The sequence below is a fragment of the Ambystoma mexicanum genome, chromosome 1q (assembly GCF_040938575.1).
Source record: "Ambystoma mexicanum isolate Mex_15411 chromosome 1q, UKY_AmexF1_1, whole genome shotgun sequence".
In the NCBI taxonomy this organism is placed as follows: domain Eukaryota; kingdom Metazoa; phylum Chordata; class Amphibia; order Caudata; family Ambystomatidae; genus Ambystoma; species Ambystoma mexicanum.
In genome coordinates this window covers 1290536036-1290557178 of record NC_090922.1, presented here as the reverse complement: position 1 = coordinate 1290557178, position 21143 = coordinate 1290536036, and the positions used below count along the sequence as shown (strand labels likewise).

The 21143-nt window shown below is 45.8% G+C and overlaps 1 protein-coding gene across 2 annotated transcripts in view; it reads right to left on the bottom strand.

The window, feature by feature from the left end:
* USP24 (ubiquitin specific peptidase 24) overlaps window positions 1-21143 on the bottom strand; it is a 2799104-nt gene that overhangs the window by 2382026 nt on the left and 395935 nt on the right. For both annotated transcript variants that reach the window (XM_069642114.1, XM_069642115.1), the window contains exon 20: window positions 14381-14457. In XM_069642114.1, coding sequence (XP_069498215.1) covers window positions 14381-14457 — 77 coding nt within the window. The remainder of the gene's footprint in view (window positions 1-14380; window positions 14458-21143) is intronic.

The following is a 21143-nucleotide window of genomic DNA, read 5'->3' as shown; positions in this document are numbered from 1 at the left end:
CCCAAGCAGAGCGGAGGATGCAGGGGTGTCCCCCATTTCCCTTGGGAGCAGTAACTGGAGTCTGGGGTTGCTGGCAAAAGAACGTTTAAAAAAAAAAAAACAAGGACCCGGTTTTGTCGACCCACGTAAGTGGCAAGAACTAACAGCAGGGAGATCAGGGAGTTGGCGGCGCACACAGAAGTGTGCTGCCGCAAAGGTAGTGGGGGTGGGGGCGCAAGTAGGGGAATGCAGGCTGGGGATGCAGGCTAAGTTATCTATCTGATCACTGCACCGTGCCATAATTGGTGTCGACATTTTTGTCAGAGCAGTTACGGGCGCTGCAGTGATCACATAGATTCGATAACAGTACCTAACTCTCTCTCAAGATGATCCTGGCTGCTCTGTCATTGGTAAGATAATATCAGGTGTTACAGGTCTACAACTAAGAGTTGGCGTATCTGTATTGCCCAAGGTATAGTTGTATAAAGTCCCTTTTGGGTGGACTTTAGAAAAACTGTCCTAACAGGCAGCAGAACTGACAAAGACTGAGCCAATGTCTTAAAAGTAAACATTTTGTGGGGGATGAAATACAGTCATCAAGAAGTAACTATTGAAGGAATGATCACATCAAAAAGGACATTACCAATGGTAAGGCATTTCTTCTCCTGATAGATGAATCCCCTCTCACAAATGACTGATCCATGAAAGACTCTGAAGTCCATGACGAATCGACAAGAGGGAAAGGAGCGAGTAATGTGCTCTACACAAGAAGTCTGAAGTTCACCCTAGAATCATCTCCAAATACAGCATTAAAGTGGCAATGCTTAGTAAATATGTACTAGACTAAAGTCCTCAACGATATCCAGCAGTGGATCCCCTTTCTCTGAAGGGGCATAGATATTTCCGCTTGAATGAGCGAGTAGGCCTGAAGGTACCTGCTTGAGGCTAGGTCATAGGCCGCACCATGCAGCATGAGGTTGGTATTTTTAATGTTGCCTTTTTTTTGTGGCTCTTACAAAGCACACAGAACTAGTCAATTCTGTGCTTATTCGTTCTCAATACACAGAATTCCAAGATCTTTTGATGGTATAGTCTGACATCTCAATTCAGTTTTTGAAGACTGAGCATAGAGAAGTAAACAGGTTGGAATTAGGACACGACCCGAGGATGTAAATAATGTTTTACTTTCAAATGTACAGAACAAGTGCGCAGACATCTGGTCTGGGAAGCGAGCTTGGACGAGCCAGGTACAGTAAGGCATCAGTGCCTTTCCCGTCTGTAGCAAGCCATGACCACTGCCAGCAGCTTGGAGACACTGTGTGTTAGGCAGAATTATATGCAGTACCCTTTGGGAACACCACACACAATTAAGACTACAAGTGACAGTACAAATTAACCTTTGGTACAAGCCTGTACTACACAGGTGAAGTGGTAGCGATAGCTGAGCAGCCAGACGTATCTGAAGAGTAAGTGAGCAGTATCAGATAGTTACACAAAGGACAGCAATTACTATGATTCAAGGTTTTCAAGTAAAAGAATATACATTTATTTCACTCTTCAGTTGTATAATATTACACTATTGTAAGCAAGTTAAAAATCACACTCTTAATGCACCACACCACTTCGCTTAAATTCCAGACAAGTTAAGCTCACAAAATGAAGTGGGAGCAAAAAGGCACTCCAGCAATTTAAAAGGGAGGGAAAAACTAAATGAATAGAAGTTGAACCACAGCAATAGGTAAGTACTCAAGCAAGTGAGCAATAGGAACTACAATCATAAAATCAGATGGAAAAGGCTTAGGGCCAAAGTGAAAAGTCTTTTGCTCAAGATAATACAGTTCAGGGTAGTTTGCAGTAATGTTTGTGCCACGGATTCTGGACGAGGTTGGTTGGTATAAAAGTTAGTTCAAAGAGAAGCGAAGGACAAGCTCTCGGATTGGAGAAAGATTTCAAACACGTTCACCGCGGCTGAACGAAACGAACAACCGGATTTGCAAAGTACCTTAAAACGGAGAGGGAGCTGTAGCTGAGCCGGACGTTCCTGGTAGTTCCTGCAGGCTCACGGAAGGCTGGAGGGTCCAGCACTACCCAGGGATGAAGCCAGCAGCAGCCAGCAGCAGCAAAGCAAAGGTGAATAAAAGGTGTGCTCCTTTAAAACAGGAGCGGCTCTTCATTTGGCTATCCGGACCACTACAGCTGTGTGCAGCGATTTCGACCAAGAAGAGGATCCTCTGCCTGTGGAAGGTGAGCTGGTTGATCCCACCAGGCTTAAGGGAAGAAGTCTCCAGACTGAATCTTCTCTTGTTGTTGAAGGGTAGATAGCTCAGGACTGCAGCAGGGCTTCACTGGGACTCGGGAGTTGCAGCAGCTGTCTTCTTCGGTTCTTTGCAGTTCCAGTGGCGACTGACTTCCAGCCCAAGAGTCCTGCCTTTTATGCCAAAATCCCCCATTCGCACAGCCTGGCTGTCAATCACTCAGCAGGGGGGTTGTCCGGCCCGGACAACCACCGCCGCCAATCAAGACAAAGTGCAACATGGGTCTCCAAGGAAACCCTGTGCAGGGGGGGTGACTACAACCCTCCCACACTTTCAGCCCATCTAGACACCCAGACGCCAAAGGAGGCTTCTGGACAGACGCCCGCCAAAGGTCGGCAAACAAAGAAGGCAAACTTGGATTGCCGCGCAAAATAAAACACAAGAAGGATTTTAACAAAAAGAAATGGCAATAAAACCCGACCGGAGCCAAATTAAAAAGTATTTGGTCAAGCGGGTTTAAGTTTGAGGTAAATACAATAGCCTAAAACAGTACCACGTTTATATAATATAATCGCGTTAGAAAAGTTAGGTTAGATACCACTGCCACCAGCCAAATCTTAGTGTTAAGAGAGCGAAATAAAGCTCTCGAGGCACAGACAAAAAGGAGTAGGAATTAACCCTTTCCAGTACTCCATGTAAGATGGGGTGTACTGGGTCTGCAGTTTAAATTACTACATAAAGTAAATGGCAACTTTACCTGTTTCTGGGGGACAGTAGTCAGCCCAGAAAAATGGAGTCAGGGGGAAGTCTTAGAGACAACACACACAAAAAGTGGGGTTCATGGATGGTGTGGTACCAGAGCCCAAGATCACACAAACAGTTGAAATACCCATGGCAAAACACATGTAAGAGTGGGAAAAAGGTTCAAACTCTTACCAGGTGGGAAAAAAAAGAAACCCCAGAAATCCAGCAAAGCTGCTGAGGGACTAGCTAGGTGAGGGAAATTAGCCATAAATGAGAATTCTCCCTAACAAAGGTGCGGGGCGTGGGGCGGCCGAGGCAACTGGCCCGTTCGATGAGTGATTCTGCTAACCAAGGAGCTGGGTGGGACACGTACCTTGGACTGGCTGAACTGGCATTCAGGTGCCTCACGATTTCTGCATCACGTCAGGTGGCCGGACTCAACTGCATAGAACAGTGGCAGGCAACCCAAATACTATACTTGACAGGAGAAGCGGACCCGGTTTGTCCAGGAGAGCCGAGGCTGTGCTGACCCCTGTGGGTCGTCTGGGACCGCCACACTACTGGACGCAGGATGCATGGATGGAGCTGCTGATTCCCCCATGTGTCGGAACCAGCGCTGAGAGATGGTACTATGCCTGTGAGCGTTCATTGCCCCATAAAGTGCCTATAACGAACGGACCCACGCTTTGCCTCTGCAGACAGTCCTGGTCACTGGGTCTGTCTGCAAGGTACAGGCTACAGAGACAGCGGGCTGGTTACTGCGCATGGAAACTTCATCCTGGGGACCTCCCTGATGCAAATACCGGAAGCCGGGAGCCATTGGGTGTTATGAACAGATCGTCCGTGCAATACCACCCTCTCCTGCTGTGATCTCGCCAGTCGGGTAGGGGCAAACCCACTCCTGATTCTTGTGCAGATGTAAGCGCTGGGACTAACCCAGCTGAGGGCCTCCTACGCCGTTCCATGTGCCAGCAGTCCAAAATGGATATACAGAATCAACTCCAAGCGATACTCTCGGAGATGAGGGTCATCGGATAGCGGACTTTGGAGACAAACTGCAGTCTAAGACATTAGAAGGCATCTACAAGATGTTCAAGCCCAGCTCAATGCACAGGCAGACCGTTCTACGGACAATGAACAACGCATATGCGCTCTAGAAGACAACTGTGCCACAACCTAAATGGAACTAGACGGTCTGATAAGAGAGGTGCAATGGCTGGGAGCCAGGGATGAGGATCAGGAAAATAGGGCCCGCTGCAACAACCTATGCCTTGTCGGCCTCCTGAGCAGGCTGAGGGCCCAGTCCTTGAGGCATATATCTACCAATTCTTTCAGGAGCAGCTACATATTCCAGAGCAAGCTTAGCCGCGGCTGGGTGGGGTTTACCGAGCACTCTCCACATCGTGGTAAAATAGGGGTATCTATTCTCATACTAAGTGCATCTCGTTTCACACTATTCACCCAATCACGGATAGGGAGGGGAGATATGACCTGCTCCACAGCCACATTGCACAGCACCCTCTTGTCATTTCTAAACGTATATGCACCCACCTCAGACGTCCCTTCCTTTTTTCCACACATGTTCGCCAATTGGGCACACCTCCTGGGAAATCTTACCTTTATTGGAGGGGATTGGAACATGACAATCAACCTGGTGCTAGATCGCCATGGTATAACGCTTTTGCAGACTACTGCCCTGCATAAACGACCTTCCCTTCAAACGCTAATGACCGACCTCCGACTGGCAGACGATTGGCGTGTTATGAAAACGCACCAACAGGACTATACCTTTTTTTCAAATTACCATGCGTCATACTCCAGGCTAGATTTCTGGCTGGTCCCGGCATCATAGTTATCCCTGGTACAACAAACTGAGATACTACCAACAGTAGTGTAAGACCATGCGCCGGTTCTTCTCTGTGTTGCGCTCCCAGGCACCCCACCGCAGTAGACTGGCGTGGTGCCTAAAACTAAGGTCGCTGGCCTACAAATACTTTTTGGAGCATCTGGCGGATGACCAGGATGACTTCTGGCAGGCTAACCTATCTTCAGAGTACCCTGCTTCTGCATGCTGGGATGCCTTTAAGGCGTTTCTCTGGGGCAGTGAATCTCTAGGTGGGCCCATAAGTTGAAGGTTTGGCGGGAGCAAGAAACACAGCTAAAAGGCGGACATTGCACACGCCAAGAGGCTTCATAAAACACACCTGAGATCCTCAAACTTATGACCATCTCGTCAAGCTCCGGGCGGAGCCGAAGCATGCTGCTACTGAACGAGTCCTAAAATCGTTCACCAGTTGGTTGCAGACCTATCGGGATGGTGACCGCCCTTTCCGCTTGATGGCGCTCACGTTCCGTGCTAGGGTGCCTCATACAGCTGAGCGTGATATAAATGATCGGTATGCGGAATACTACGACGAGCGGCACGTGGAGTCTGAACAGCTCCAGCCACAGGGAATTGAGGATTTCTTCGCTGGGATCCACCTGCAGAGGCTTCCCGCCATTCAACAGGCTGTTCTGGATCTCCCGATCACTGCTGATGCGATAGCTTGGGCCATTGGCTCGCTTTCTGCAGGCAAGGCGTCTGAACCAGATGGCCTGCCCATAGATCTATATAAAATCGATGGCCGACCACCTTGCTCTGCTGCTCAAAACTGTGTTCACGTAAGCACTGGCAGCGTGCTGGCTATTTTTCACAAAAAGGTTCGATATCCCGAAGACTGCAGCTCCTACCGGTTAATCTCCCTGATTAACGCAGATGCCAAGATCTTGGCTAAATGCTTGGCGCAGAGGATCGAGAAGGTTCTGCCCCAGTTGATTCATAAGGACCAGACCGGGTCCATTCAGGTCGGCATTTCAGCTGACAATGTGTAGCGTCTGCTGCAGGTCATAGCCAGGAAGGGAGGGGGGGTGGGGGGGAGAGTCCGAGGAGGTCCTCCAGACTATGACACTGAAAAGGCATTCAACAAAGTCCGATGGGACTTCTTGTTTCGGATGCTGGACGCTTATGCTCCACCTCCCCTGCCCCCCAGTGCTCCTCGGGCTAATAGGGCTACTGTACAAGAGTCCTACAGCTTCGGTAACAACCAACGGGTTAACATCCACTCCATTCCCCCTCTACTCAGGCACCAGACAGGGGTGCCCACTCTCCCCTCTTCTGTATGCGGTCTCCATCGAGCCCCTTGCTGAGAAACTTTGCACTGATCCTGGGTGGTCTGGGATGGTGCGAAGGGGAGAGGAGAACCGGGTATCACTGTATGCCGACAACCTGTTGATTTATGGGAGTGGTGGCGCAACCTCACACCCTCGGCTGTAAATACTATTACACAACTTGGCCCCATGACCTATTACAGGGTTAACTGGTCAAAGTCCGAAATTCTCCCGCTCAGGACGGACATCCCCTGGGACCCTGGTGGGTTTTCCCTGTTCCGTTGGATAAAATAACTGGGGGTGCTCATCAGCCCCTCGGACGAAATCCTGGTGCTAAATTACCCTCCCACCCTCCAAAAGTTTACAACTTATCAGCCCAAATGGAGCAAACTGACACTATCCCCGATAAGCCTAATCAACGCCTTCAAAATGAATTCGCTCCCAAAACTTGTTTATTTGGTGATGATGGTCCTGTTTGCCCCAGCGCCCCATTTGTGTAAGGCGCTTGATGTCCACCTTGCTACATTCATTTGTCATGGGAAGGCAGCATGAATCTGGATTGCTGTGGTGCAGGCCAGCAGGGCGGATGGGGTGCATGCGAGGCCGGTTTGGCAGATGTACTACCTAGCTGAGCAAGCATGTTGGGCGAAACGGTGGCTGAATGTGGCCGACTCTTCAAGCTGGAGGGTCATGGAAATATCCCAGATGGTGCCTTACACCCCTCTCGAGGTCCTGGGCATCGCGCTAACTAAGCTGCGCAAAGCATTCCGCACACACCAAGTAATGGGACAGACACTAGTCAGGGCCATGTTAAGCACTTTTGTGGCCCTGGGCATGGACATCTTTGGGGCCCCCTTCACCAAACCAAAGGAATTAAAGGATCAAGAATACTGGTTGCGTTCCCCGACTCCACCTGTCACGCTCACAACCTATAGGTTCATATGCTGTCTCACAGCAAAATAAGCACGTTTACTCCCTTTAAGTTCCCTTACCCTCTTCATTCTTGCTCTAATCAGAATGATAAACAAGTAGCATTTGAAGACCAACACATTACCAAACATGAACATTTTAAACAAAATGGGAATGATTCTAGCTTCATTCTCTCCATCATCAAGGGAAGTATACAAGTATAAGCATACCAATCAATGTGATTTAACACATTTAATCTGGGTTTGTCTTTTGTATTTAAATACTTCCAAAACAATAGCTTGTGACATTTTCATTTATAAGCGTGCATAAAAACCTTTGACTTTTACCAAAAAGCAAACTGTTTCTTGTGTCAAATAAGCAGACCTTACAAAATGCTTGCCTGAGGCCTGCAACATCTGGTCTGATCTATTCTGTCTACTAGCCCTTCCACCCAAATGGCCTACATAAGAAGAAAGATCAAGTAATGGGCTAAACTATACCAGCAGCATGCAAGAAAGCAAACCTCACAGAAGACAGCACAGTAATGTAAGATTTATTAGATGATTTGACCAGAATCACTGTATCGTCTGCTGGCAAATCCAGGATACAAGCATGAACACTTTCGTTCCATAGTCTTGAATTTGGATAACAGTTCATGCCATCGTTAGGCGATTGCCTAGGTTTTACAACACCCCATCTGAACAAACCAATTTCTAGACCTTCGCCACATGGATGATATGTTAAGTTTTAATAGCAACCCTATCTGGTGCAGGTACATTACTGATAATAGCAGATGTTATTCTGCAAAACCAAGTACTTATGCAGGCAGGTTTATAAATTTCAGACACAGTAAAGGCTCAGCCCGCCTGGCTGGAATGTGATATTCTAATTTTCCATATGAACACATATCTCTGCAATGGGTGCTTCACACGCTGAGCTAACTTCTGAACCATTGTAGCACTCCATTTATCAATATGCATTTCACCGTTGCCTATTGCACATGATCAACATAATTCCCACAGGAAGGAAAGAATGCTACAGAGTTGTGCCATAAGAAACACACAAACTATGTATACCACAGTGAACACAGAAAGCAATACATGATGAATTGGTCAAGGCAGAATGTACTTGTCAAAACAGAACGGCAATGGGTTTAGAGCCTCAGCAGCACCCCATAAAATATCCCGACGTGTGCTATTTAAGACTGGTGAACAATGGAATCTTACTTCTTCAGATCAGGCAGCCCTGTGGGGCCGCCTCCTTGGCCCTGGGCAAGTGCCCCTTTTGCCCTCCCATAAAAACGTCTCCGACACTAGTCCAGTACCATAAAATGAGGCAGCCATTGGGCGCTAATGTGCGAGACGTACCGGCTTGGATCAGCATATAGGTCCATCTTGTCGATCGGCCTGGATAATATTCTACATGCCCACCAAAATACCCTCTGGGCCCAGATTAGGGTCATGGATTTGTTTGACGAGGGAGTCGCCCTTGGGATGCATGAAGCCAGACAGGTACTCCACTTGCAGGGGTCGGAATGGCTATGCTACCACATCCTACTGGCGGCGATTCCGTCACATAAGACGGAGCGCACGCTCCGAGCCACAGCCACAGCGGGAGAAAGAAACTAGAACAAAACGTGACTACTCATCCCCGCTTGCAGTCATTTTACAATGCAAGTACCACAAACACTGAACGCAACCGCAGCCTTGATTCGCAGTGGTCCAGCGACCTGGACACCCAAGTCAGTGAGGTGGACAAAGGCTTCTTTTTTGATGCCATCCCCGAGACGTCGTACAAGGTCCGCAATAGAGAAATTCAATATAAGGTGGTGTAGAGGCTGTACTACACACCCAGCAAAATATTTAGAATGGGTAATTCTCTTGTTTGTGGCAATGTGGGGGGGGTGGGCACACTGGGCCACATCATCTGGGGCTGCCCGAAGATCGCGGCTTACTGGACAATGGCACACATACATCACACGTGCGCACACGGGATCATACTGGGCTTGGCATCGGGCCCAATGCTATTTGGAGCCAATCATGAGGATTGGCACTGACCTCATGGTCAGGAAGCTTGCCCACATCCTGCTGTTCGTGGCCCGTGAGCTGCTGATCCTCCACTGGAAAGCTGACACGGCAGTCACCAGGCAGGCCTGGCTGTCACGGTTAACGAAGCTATATTTATTGGCATGCTCAGTCCTCACACGCCAAGCCAAACCTGCGCTTGCGGATTGATTGGGAGAGATAGCAGCGGCCTACTACTGAGCCGCCGGGGCGGGAGGTTGCCTGGGATAAGATGTAGTCCCCGGGCGGGGAAAATCGAACACGAATGGGGCTCCCGTTCATGTGCGACAGGCAGTCAGGAACCATTTCGACTGTGATGTGGGTTTGGTGGGGAAGGGGGCGGGGCGGCCTTCCAAGTGAGAACAGGAATTTGCATGTTAATCTTGGGGGTTTGGATACGTCGTCTGTTTGTTGTGTATTGAATAAAAGATACCATACATCACAATTAATAACCATTTGGCATTTAAATTACACAGTTAGATAAAATAACAATACTATTAGTGATAATAATGAATCTGACCTAAATAACATCATGCATATTAGAACCTAAAACAACCTAAATCAAGCCCTAAATACATCAAATCAACAAAATACAGATTATCAACCTGTAACTGAGAAGGAACAATTAAGAATTATAATTCATAATTATATAGTAATACTTCACAAAGTAGAATTCTCATATACGTTTATCTCATCACTAATCCCAAGTGTAGCAAAAAAAAAAAACCCACCTATTCAGATCTTAATGCCCAGTTTTCCCTCAATGATTAACCAGATATTATATAAAGAGGTTAAAATATAGATATTTTCCGAATTTAAACAATGATGCCAAAATAATGCCTTAGAGATTGCTGCAGGATCGTGAGTATACTTTCCCATATATTGCTGTATTATATTTGTCATGCTACTACATTGTGTCAGGACATGATGTGCTGTCTCCGAAGCATTATTAATTTTACACAATCTACAAATCCTTAGTTCAACAGGTGTTTGGTCTCTCCGGCCCGTAACCCATAATGTCGGAAGTTGATCCAGTCCTAGTAGGAGTTGTGTATTGCTTCTGCCCTTGTTTATCAATAGGGTGTGAAGGCTATTTGGGGACTGCTCTACATATGCAGGGGAAAGGAAAGGTGGAGGAGGAGTTTCGGGGTGGATAGGGCAGGTTATTTTACGGTACTTGCTACAAGGTCTTTTTGTGTCTGATGATCATGTGAATTGTTATATGACTGAAACTTCTAATAAGAAGATTTGACAAAAAAGCCCCCGATTGTGCGCTCTATTGGATGGCAGCGTAAGCACAGTTTGATTTTTACTGGTTTTGGCCCACTCAACCGCCACCAGATGTGAAAATTGAACGAGCTGCTGCTCCTTACTGTGATATTCGCACACTACTCATCGCAAATACGTATGCGGACCGGGGCGTATTCGACACCCGTTAAGGATTACACTTCCGGCTGTGTGCAAAAACTATAAGGCTGCGGGTTCGGAAAAGCTGTGCCGTCAATAACTGTATTTGTATTTAAGAAATATCTGCCACTGTGGCGCTTCACCTGCCATTATTGTGCCCACAATGGACAGTTCGACCCGACCCAGCTGGCAGAGGTTGGATTCTAACATACTGGGGGATATGTATGTGGGTGGAAATTCTTTTATCAATTAAGAATAGGTCCTTCATATGTGCTGAAAGTTTTTTCAATTGCGGTGATCCAAATCGTCACATACTTTTTCTAAGTCCCGAGGTTGTCAACATATAGTCACAGCACTTTCTACTTCACTACAAGAAGCCATACCCGCGGTGCAGTGTATACAGCAGTTGAAAGTGCTGCATGGATTGCATCATCCGCCGGCCAAAACGAAACTTATTGGGGTGGGCGATACTGGCCAGTGTGCAAGATGCAGCGCTGTGGATGTTGGTTATATAAGTATGATTTGGGAATGTCAGGTATTGTGCTCCTTTTAGGTAAGAGTGTGTGAGACACGCATGAATATAGTGCAACAAACAATAACGCAGGCTCCAATGGTATGCTTATTTGGAATGATGGGAGGTAGGGCGCTTTTTAAACAACTATTTATACATGTGTGCTGCCTGGCTGGCTGCTGGTTAATAGAGGACACTTGGGCTAACAATAACGAGGAGCTGTAGGGTACCACCAACCTCCAGACCCATGGATATTTGGATTACAGGCCCTACCCGTTTAATAACCCACTTGGTAATGAACTGACATGAATGTATCCTTTAAAATGTCAATTTGAATGTGATCCGGGGCTCTTATGAGTAATGCGATTCAGCAGTCAAATGTATGCTCAGACGTAGGGATCAATTGAGTTCACGCTTGTACATGGCTCAAAATACTGTACATGTCAGTCAATGCTATTGGAAAGCATGCAACAATGCTTATTTATTCCAGAGTATATAAAAAAAAGTCTTAAGGAAAAGAAATACATTATTGTAATATTTCCCCCTCTAAATCATTGACCTTCACCAAAGCAAAGGTCAATTCTGAAACTGGGGAATGTTGAGCTTTCAGTGGGATATTCTCCCAATGCCCATCATTAACCTTCTTTCCCCAACAGGAAACAAACCAAAAAGAAGAAAATAAATATCAAACAGCACCCTCTCCCCCCCAAAACACAAAAAGTACTTGTTGAAGGGAATAGTAATAAACAGAAAGAAAAGTTAAGAAAAATATCAAAATAATTATTTCAAAGAAGATCTGTGTTAGGGAGAATTCTCTCTTTAGGCTGAATTTCCTAACCTAGTGAGTCCCCCAGCAGCTTTGCTGGATTTCTGGAGTTTGTCTTTTCCTCCTGCCAAGAGTGAGACTCTTTCTCCCACTCTTGGACATGAGTTATGGTGTTCCTTTGACTGGTAATGTTTTTTATGGGCTATGGGGTCCTTTACTCCATAGGGTCTCATGTGTTTTTACTATGCGTGTTACACAGCACCCTCCGTGCAGTAACACAGGGGTGTCATAGTGACACCCCACCATATACTCCATACCCTTGGACTGACTACTGTCTCCCAGGGCATGTAAAGTCACCATTGGCTTTACTAGTCGTAAATTATTAACAGAAACCAGTACAAACCATCATATTGTGGACATACCGGTCAGGGCAATTCGATTGTCCCGGGGTCTGTTAGTCGAGGGGGCACGTCTCCATCCCCCCATATCGAGTTTTGGCTGGTGGCAGTGGAAACTACTTGTTTTATTCGACCGCAAATATTTTCCTATGGGATTTTCCCATTGTTCGAGGCTACCAACTTTAATTATTTAATTCTCATAGCCACGAACATACCGCCGGTTTATTTAATTAATATTATTTTTTTTTATTTTTTTTTATTTGTCATAGCTGGAAAACCAACTTTTCAAATGTTTTATATACACTGTTATACATACATTATTCCTCATCTTAAGAAGAAAAAAAAAAGAAGAATAATTAAAACAATATTTACAACCCATCAAAGTCAGGACAAATGTGAAACACATACTTAATTCGCCGGTTGGTATTTTTTGCCAGGACTCTATTCTAAAATGGCGTTTGTGTTCTCTTCTGTGACTCCAACCCAAGTCGAGCCCTTTGTTCCACTTTTTGGCAGGCTTCTCCACAGAAGCCTCCAAAAGTGGTGCCACTCTGTATGGGTACCACAGGGGGTGTGGGAGGGAGTTTAGGCACCCTGGACTGAGTTACCTTGGTAACTCAAGTCACACTCTTGTGTGATTGGCCCAAGTGGTGAGCCGGCTCACCACTTAGCATGTTTGATTGACAGCTAGGCTGAGTGAATGGGGGTATGCTGCATAAAAGCAGGGCTTTGGGGACTGGAACTTCAGAAGTCGCCACAGGACCTGAGAATCCGACGAGGGAGAAGCTGAGCCGACCTACCATGACGACACCACCGGTGGAGCCCTGCGGAACTGACTCACCACTTCCCGACGACAGAGAAGATCTCCCGGCTGGAGAGGCTTCTTCCCCTGACTGGTGGGCACAACCAGTTTTACCTTCCTTCTTCGCACCCCAGACCGGTTTGTGGTCGAACTGCCCGTGCCAAGCACCCCGGCGGCCGGATAGCCACTCACCACTGAACCGCGAATCAACTGACCTCTCCTTGTACCCGAGAAACTCTGCGGCTGGTTTCTTTCCTGGCAGTGCAACGGACTCCTGTCTTCCTCCACGACGAGATCCTCTCTTCCTCCGGACGAAGCACCAAATTGCATCCGCTGCCAGGAACAACTGCCCCCGCTGGAGTGTTCTCACCACTTTAAGGTACCGCGTCCGCCAGCCCTCCCTTTCTAAAGATTGCTACAAGGTAATAATAACCCCTTAACCTTCTGGACTGGGCTGGCCGCCTTGACCCTCTAACTGGTCCCTTTCTTTGGTCCAACTCCTTTTTGAACCGTTACAAGACTTTTGTGCACTGCAACCATGTGACCTTGGACACATTTCGTTTGATCCTCTTAAAGTGGATCCGGTCTATTGAACTCTAACTTCACGGTTTTACTTTGCCTTCCTCTCTTGTTATGTTCTTGCAAAAGTGTTGGGATCTGTTTCAACTTTTTCTCTGCTTTTCTCTCCCTTTTAAAAACGAACTATTAGAGTGCCATCTACGTTAAGCGCTCACCACTGTCTGAAAATAAGTGGGGCTTTACTGAAGACTTGTCTAATATTCTTTTAAGGGAGTGCATATCTTCTAGTGACCGTGTTTTTGAATTGCTTAATATTAGTGCCTGTGTGTTTTTCTAGATGTGGTTTTTAAATAAATAATTATATCTCTTTTACACCAAGCCCTGGTCAGCGTTTACTTGTTCTATTGTGTTCTCTTGACCTATTGTGAATACTCTGTATACTGCCTAACTCTTCTTGAGGGAAGTCTGACTGCTCAGCCACAGCTACCAAGTGAATCTGTGTGGTACGGACTGCTACCAAGTGGGTTTACGTCCAAACACCTGTAGTCTTAAATCTTTTGCAGTGGTCCCAGAGGGAACTGCACAGGTTTCTGCCTAACAATCTGGAAAAAAGCAATGCATAAAATACAATAGCTACTTTTTTAATGTAACTATCAATAATGTAACTTGTGAGAATCATATGCAGTGTTTGTTCACAACCTTAAAGTATGCTATAAATCTGTAATATTTCAGTAATGCATACACATGATGAGATTGCAAAGGGTATTAATCTACTAGTGGCAGCATGAGAAATGGTGGCGAGTTTCAACCTATACACGTACACTTGAACAGATTTATTTTCAATTTACCCAACTACGTTCACAGGAAAAGGGGAACTTACCAACTGGGTTCCCTGACGTTTTAACCGATGATCACACAGGTTGACGTTTTCAAAAAATGTTTTAAACAAATTAAAACCTGCAATTAAATGAGTAATAATTAAAAACAAATATGTTTGCATGAACTAAGGACTAATGGCTATTAGAACATTACAATTAGTAAATAAACATAATGCACATTTCAGATAAACATCTGGAAGAATGACTACAACTAGTATAAATTTATGTTAAAAACAAATACATTTTCTTTGGAAATGTTCTAATTGATTCTCCTCCCATAGATTACCTAGATTTGGATTTAAGCGTCAGCTGTAACTGGAAATCTAACCAGCAGAGGGTGCAATGTGACAACACACTGACTCTACTCAGCACCTCCTAACTTGACAACTCATAAAGGGGTGCCACCAGTAAATAAAATAGGACACCCTACACTGTTACTTCACTTCCCCACACTTCCATCGAACACGTGTTCAGCAGCTGAGGGAGGCATAGAATTGGAAATTAATGACTTCCCTACAAGTGGAGCAGGATGAGATGGCGATGAGGAATCTGTGGGAGGAGACTATCAGAAAGAACAATACTGAAAGTAATTAGTTCTGTTAATGGATGGCCTCCTCCCTCAGATTGCTCATCTTCGGCTTCCAAAGCACTACCAATCATGGAGGAAAGATGAGAGCAAGGAAGTCACCTAAATTCTGCAACAACTCCCTAATATAACAGGCATCCTGACCAGATAAGGAATCCAAATAGTAACGCTATGCAAAGAATGCATTAATGCCCACGTAGCTGCCTGGCCATTGTAGTGGCGGCTTGTGGCCTTCAGGTGCCTACTTCTAGAAACTCTACAGTACTTGTAAGGAGGCATGGAATCACAAGTATGACACCGACACAAGAGTTACACGTTTCAAAACCTTTATTACATTCTTGGGGTTTGGAAAAACTCCTATGTTTCCCTATAGCTATGATGGGAGTAATCTCTACCATCAAACAAAGAAAACACAGTTCTAGTCAGTCTGTCAAATCAGAATGGCCTATACTTACAAAACCTAATGCGTGCCCTATCACCTATACAAAAAGTGTGTAAAGGGAATATGTATGCAAAGGAAAATCAGTGTTGTAACAAAGGATCAAGATGGGGGAGTCCGCTCTCCTCCCCACGTTTGACAGCACAGAGTAAGGCAGCCACTGTAAACAGGATGACAGACACTGGCTCAGGTTATAAAAAAATAGGCAGTTCAAAACGTGGGTCGAGGCCAGCTTGGCCTTCCACGTTAAAGTCACTTATTCCAGCTTTTCACAAGTTCTTTCACAGTTCAACCAAAGTTCACGTAGGCCCCCCCTCAGTCGGGCTAGGACCTTTAAACCAAAGAGTACCTGGTTCAATGTAGATCTCACTCAGCCAGGCTCGGACCTATCACAGCACTTGCAGGGGTTCCCTTCCCCAAGCTTTATTCACATTCGTTAAGGGTTCCAGTCCTATAACTTACTTTATTTCGAGGTCTCCCTCAGTCGGGCTCAGACCTTTCTCCGACGTCGAAGAATGTGCAAGGCATTTACTATAGACCTCCACAGGACCACTTTTCACTTCCGCTCTCCCTTTAAGATATTTCCCCCAGTGTCTCTTGGTAGTTCCATACCACAAGCACAAAAGTTCAAAGATATCTTTCTCTTAAAGCATTCATAGTTTTCACTGCCCCATTCGCCAGGGTTAATCTTGACCATTTAGCTTTTCAGAGTTTATTCACTTAGCTGTTTTATAATAAGACATCAAAATGTTTTGTAGACTTTCGAGTGGGCTACTTCCTTTCGGCAGACCACTCCGTTACTCTGTATCACTGGATTCACAGTTATCAGCAACTTAACAGTTCATCACTGGTTTGCCTTCTTTCGAGTCTCATCAGCATGTGCGCAACCTTCAATTGTGAGATGCACTGTTGCGGCTTCAATCTTTCCTTAACACAAATCAGCCTTTCAAGTCTTGCACTAACTCACTGATTGTGCGCGTTTCTTTCTTGTCTCTGCGGCTTTGATTCACAAGTCAAGGTTAATACCACAGGCTTCGCCTAGCCTCCCTAATTCCATCGTTCACCCAGAAGGGTCGCTGGCATCCTTGAAACACAATGCAGGCTTTTTTGTCAGCGATTTGGCTTTCCCTGCGGCTCTGACATGGCTTCCCAGAGGCAACAACCTCCTGCAGGGAACTTGAGGATTTCGCTACCCTTTGCTCTAGTCCCTCATTCGGTCGTCCTACTGCAGGGGGTACGCCTTCCACCCTGGAAGATCTGCTCCTTCTCGTGTTCCACCTTTCTCTTTATGTGATGCTTTTTATCTGTGTGGGGAGCGCTAATGGGTATCAGATGTATGTGATTTAAGTCAAATGCCTGACTTTGACCTGATTAGGGGGACATGTCAAATGAGATGAGTTATCCTTTTTACCCTCCGGCACCCTCTTCTACGGGCTAGTGTTTGTGTAGAATGTGGGGGTTGGGAGGATTGAGACGTTGGAGAACACTATAAAATAGAATAGGGTATGGGTACGGGAAAGGGGGGAATGCTGCGTCTCTCCTTCAGGTGCCTCCCCGAAGACCCCCATCCAGGTGATCCTCCTGCACTGGTCCACCCCCGGGGTCTGGATCCAAAGGCGATGGCCGTTCCCTGGACCCCTGACCGAGAGATCCCCCGGGGACTAGTGAAGGAGACACCCTTTGGTTTCTCACATACTTTACAATGCACAAAATGATACATTTTGACTATTTGTTTTTGGAAAGCTGTGCCCAATGCGGGCATGGAACAAAAAAAAAGAACAGATTGTCCTTCCGAAACACCACTGTGTGCAAGGGAAAAAAGCTTTGTTTTCTACTAGGAATCAAGCAATGGTATCCTATTACCTCCTTCAAGAGAAGAGGTGGTGGGTAAAAATGCAGTGACACCTTCTTAGGTAGGAAGGTCTAACTCAGAGGGAAACAATATGGAATGAAAGGCAAGACAAGGACTGTAATTATCTCCCTCTCCTAGCCGAGGTAAGGGCAACCAGAAAAAAAGCCCTACGGGACAAATGTTAAAGAGAACAGGGGTGCTGAACCTCAAAGGAAGCTGCCTTGAGCAATGTAAGAGCAGATTGCCATCCTGGTACAATCAACTGGCATTCTAGAAACATTCGCCAATCCTTGAATGAACTGCACAAGCATAGGTATCTTTCAATAGAAACCTTGATCGTTGGTTGCATGCATGCATATAGGTGATTCATAAAGTGCAAACCTAGCTAGAAACGGAGTGTTGTACAATAACGGGAGTGGAAAATGGGGTGGGGAATCGTGCTGTTGTTCCATATTCATCATTTGTTGACATTCTGAAATAGCAGTTAGATTCCTCTTTGCTGTTCCAATCTACTGTGTCAGAATATAGGAAACTCAGATAGAGAAAGATGAGCATCTAGATCCTTCTCTCTCTAAAACTTTTCCATCTACAGCTGTAAATGGCTTTTGTGGCAGGCGTCCTGGCTGAAAGACCATCCAGAATCGCACAATGTCCAAGTCCCTGTATCTCAGCAGCCACACAAAGTTTAAGCACGCTGATCATCCACCATTACTGGAAGACAAAGGATGGCATATGGTCAAGTCCCAGTTCCACATCCTAAAAGAGAATCAGAATCATCATGCTCCTGAACATCTGTCCTCATGTGTTAAATGGAAATGGCCGCAACACATAGAAGACTGAAGTTCAGCTTCACATCACCAAATCCCTTTAAGTATCCCTTCACAGTAACTGTCCTAGAGTAGAACTGCTTGCACTTTCTGCGAACACTAAGTGAACAGGTCCATCTGGGGTTAATGGGAGCGAGGTTCCCCAGAAGTAGATTGCTTGAAGGACCTCCTGGCACAGAGCGAGCCACCACCATACTCTCTGTCCTAGCAATATAGACTGCCAACAGAAACGTTCTCCAAAGCAAAGAACCACAACTGCATTGCTTACCTGCACAAGGCAGTAACCCCACTCTGCCCCTTTTGTTGAGGTTGTGCTTGCCCACTAAGCTGTCGGTGTCAAAACCCATACGAAGGTCATCAGTGCTAGCCTGTCCGCAGCTCCAACTGATTGTGAAAGCTAGAATTTGCCAGTCTGTTCACAGTTGGATTGCTCGGAAATGCATGTCAGACATTCAGATATGCCTATGTGACCACCTGTGACTAGGGTGGTCAAACAGATGCCCTCTTTAACAGGGTGTCCCGACAGGTTAATCACAAGAGAACCTGTGCCATCAACCTAGAGATCTGAAGGAGGTCTGCTGTGATGCCCAAAATCAGACTACTTATATTGCAGAATCCAATAGTGACTTCATTCGCAACCAGGCCTCCGTCATGAGAATAAAAGAATGCCATGAGTCATGGTAAAGAGAAGAAGGTTGAAGCTGAACATTTTGAAGAGATGCCCGATTGTGGTCCTTGGGAGAACCATCTTGCTGTGCAAGTGTCAAGGAGTGTTACGCTGACTCTTCGAGGAAGAAGAATGGTGCAGCGAGGAGCTGATGGGGAGAGGGACCTCTTTTTGTGCTGCTTTTGTGACCTTCTGGGTCGGATATTGGCCTCTCTACTCTGGTCAGCGCCTGCCGACTTCGATGGGAGTCCATTTGTCTTCCCTGTGGGAAAAGGTCAAGTTTAGCAGCACACCTCCTTAAGGCCTTTGGGTGCCAGGATTTGCATGCGGGTTGTGTTCGACACAGAGGCAGTGCAAACAAATCATGGGGGTCCGACATCAGTATTTGTGTCCCCCAATCCATGCAAAGCTAGAAGCCCAGTGGGGTGGGTCGCAAGAAGTTGGACATTTGAACTTCTTTTATTTAAAGAGTAAAGAAAAAAAACAATCTCGCCACGTCACTATATGGCATTTCCCTGCCTAAGCATCTAAAGTAAAGGTGCTCGTCTGTCATCAGGAAGTCGATCAATGAAAAATGTCCTCAGCCCAAACCTACATCTACCAATCCCCACCACTAATAACCAATTACTAAACTGGGCCAAAAAAAGGTCTGTTCGAATGGCCTCCCCTTTGCCTTTTTGTCAAATTCCCCATTCTTAGGACCTCCTTTCCAAATTTTTTCTCTGTCTATTTCACTCTACGTTCTTAATTCACACAATGCATTAACTTTTCTGCTGACCAACTCCGTCTGGAATCCGTGGCACAAACTTTACCACAAACTGCCCTGAACTGTGTGATCTTGAGCAAAAGAATTTGGACCTATTGACTTCGGCCCTAAGCCTTTTCTACCCGATTCTATCACTGTAGTTCCTCTTGCTCAATTGCCCCGAGTACTTACCTGTTGGTGTGGTTCAATTTCTATTAACTTTGTCTTTACTTACCTTTTAAATTGCTGGAGTGCCATTTTACTCCCAGTTCATTTTGTGAGCTTAACTTGTCTGGAACTTATTTGGAGTGGTGGTGTGTATTAAGAGTGTGATTTTTAAACTGCTTTACCTTAGTGAAATGTTATACAACTGAAGAGTAAATAATTGTATATTCTTTTACTTGAAACCTTGAGTCAATGTTTCTTTGAATCATAGTAATTGCTGTCCTTTGTGTAACTATTTGATAATGCTCACTTACTCTTGAGATAGGTCTGGCTGCTCAGCCATCGCTACCACTTTACTGTGTAGTACAGGCTTGTACCAAAGGTGAATTCGTACTGTCACTTGTAGTCCTAATTGTGTGTGGTGTTCCCAAAGGGTATTGCATATATTTCTGCCTAACATGGACAGATTTTAGGAGGCCACCCTAGTTATAGTGAACAGGGAACTCTGGGAGGTTAGTCAAAATATAGTCACGGTAAACGCGGAGAGCAGTCAAGGCTATTCTCAGGAGAGAATGATTGGGATCAGGAGTCATCATTAAGTCAGCACAATACGAGAGACAATAATTCAATTCAGACAGGAATGTATACAATTACAAATATTTCTTCTAGGCAATTCCACACTAACAAAAAACTATCAGGTGGTAACGCACAGTACTCAAACATATACTCCTTCTCCATAGCTTCTTAAACTGCTTAAAATGACTTCATACAGGAGACATGTAAATGAATGCAGTAAAGCTGGAACCAAGTCACAAGTGAATTCTCACATCATCAATAGTCCAATCGCTAACAAGGATGGGGCCTTGTGCCCAAAAAAAACCAGAAGCCACAATGCCTACCCCCAGAGTTGAGTCTCTGTAGCTAAGTTCCAAGTTTACTTGTGTTGGTGAATGTTCCAAGGAGATATTCAACAAGGTTGCCCCTGAAGGCAAAGCTTAAGGCAGGTTTGGCCGGCTGCGCAGCTAGGCCCAGTGACTTCACAGCATTCTTTGACTACTTAAATTTCTATAAGGAATCATCCGCCTTCTGGCCAAAAAGAAGTTTGCCCTCGAAGGGCATGTCCAGCAGTTTGTTTTGGACATTAAGCGAAAAGCCAGAAGACCTCAAATAGGCTTGCCTCCTCAATGCAAATGCTGATGCCATTTAACAGCCCACACAGTCAGCCACGTCTTGGCCCGTTTGCAGCGACAGCCTGGCCACCTCTTTCCCATCCTCCCCCAGCTGCATCATGAAGCTGCCTCGCATTTCCCCCCCAGGGATATACTGCGCAGCATTTTCTACTGCCTTCCAGAGGCCGAAGGAGTACTTCGCAAAAGCACTAGCCAGGTTTGTGGCTTTCAGAGCCATGCTGCCTGAGGTAAAAACTTTCTTGGCCATGGCAGCAATTCTTTTGCCTTCTCCGTCAGGCGGCATATTTGAAGTAG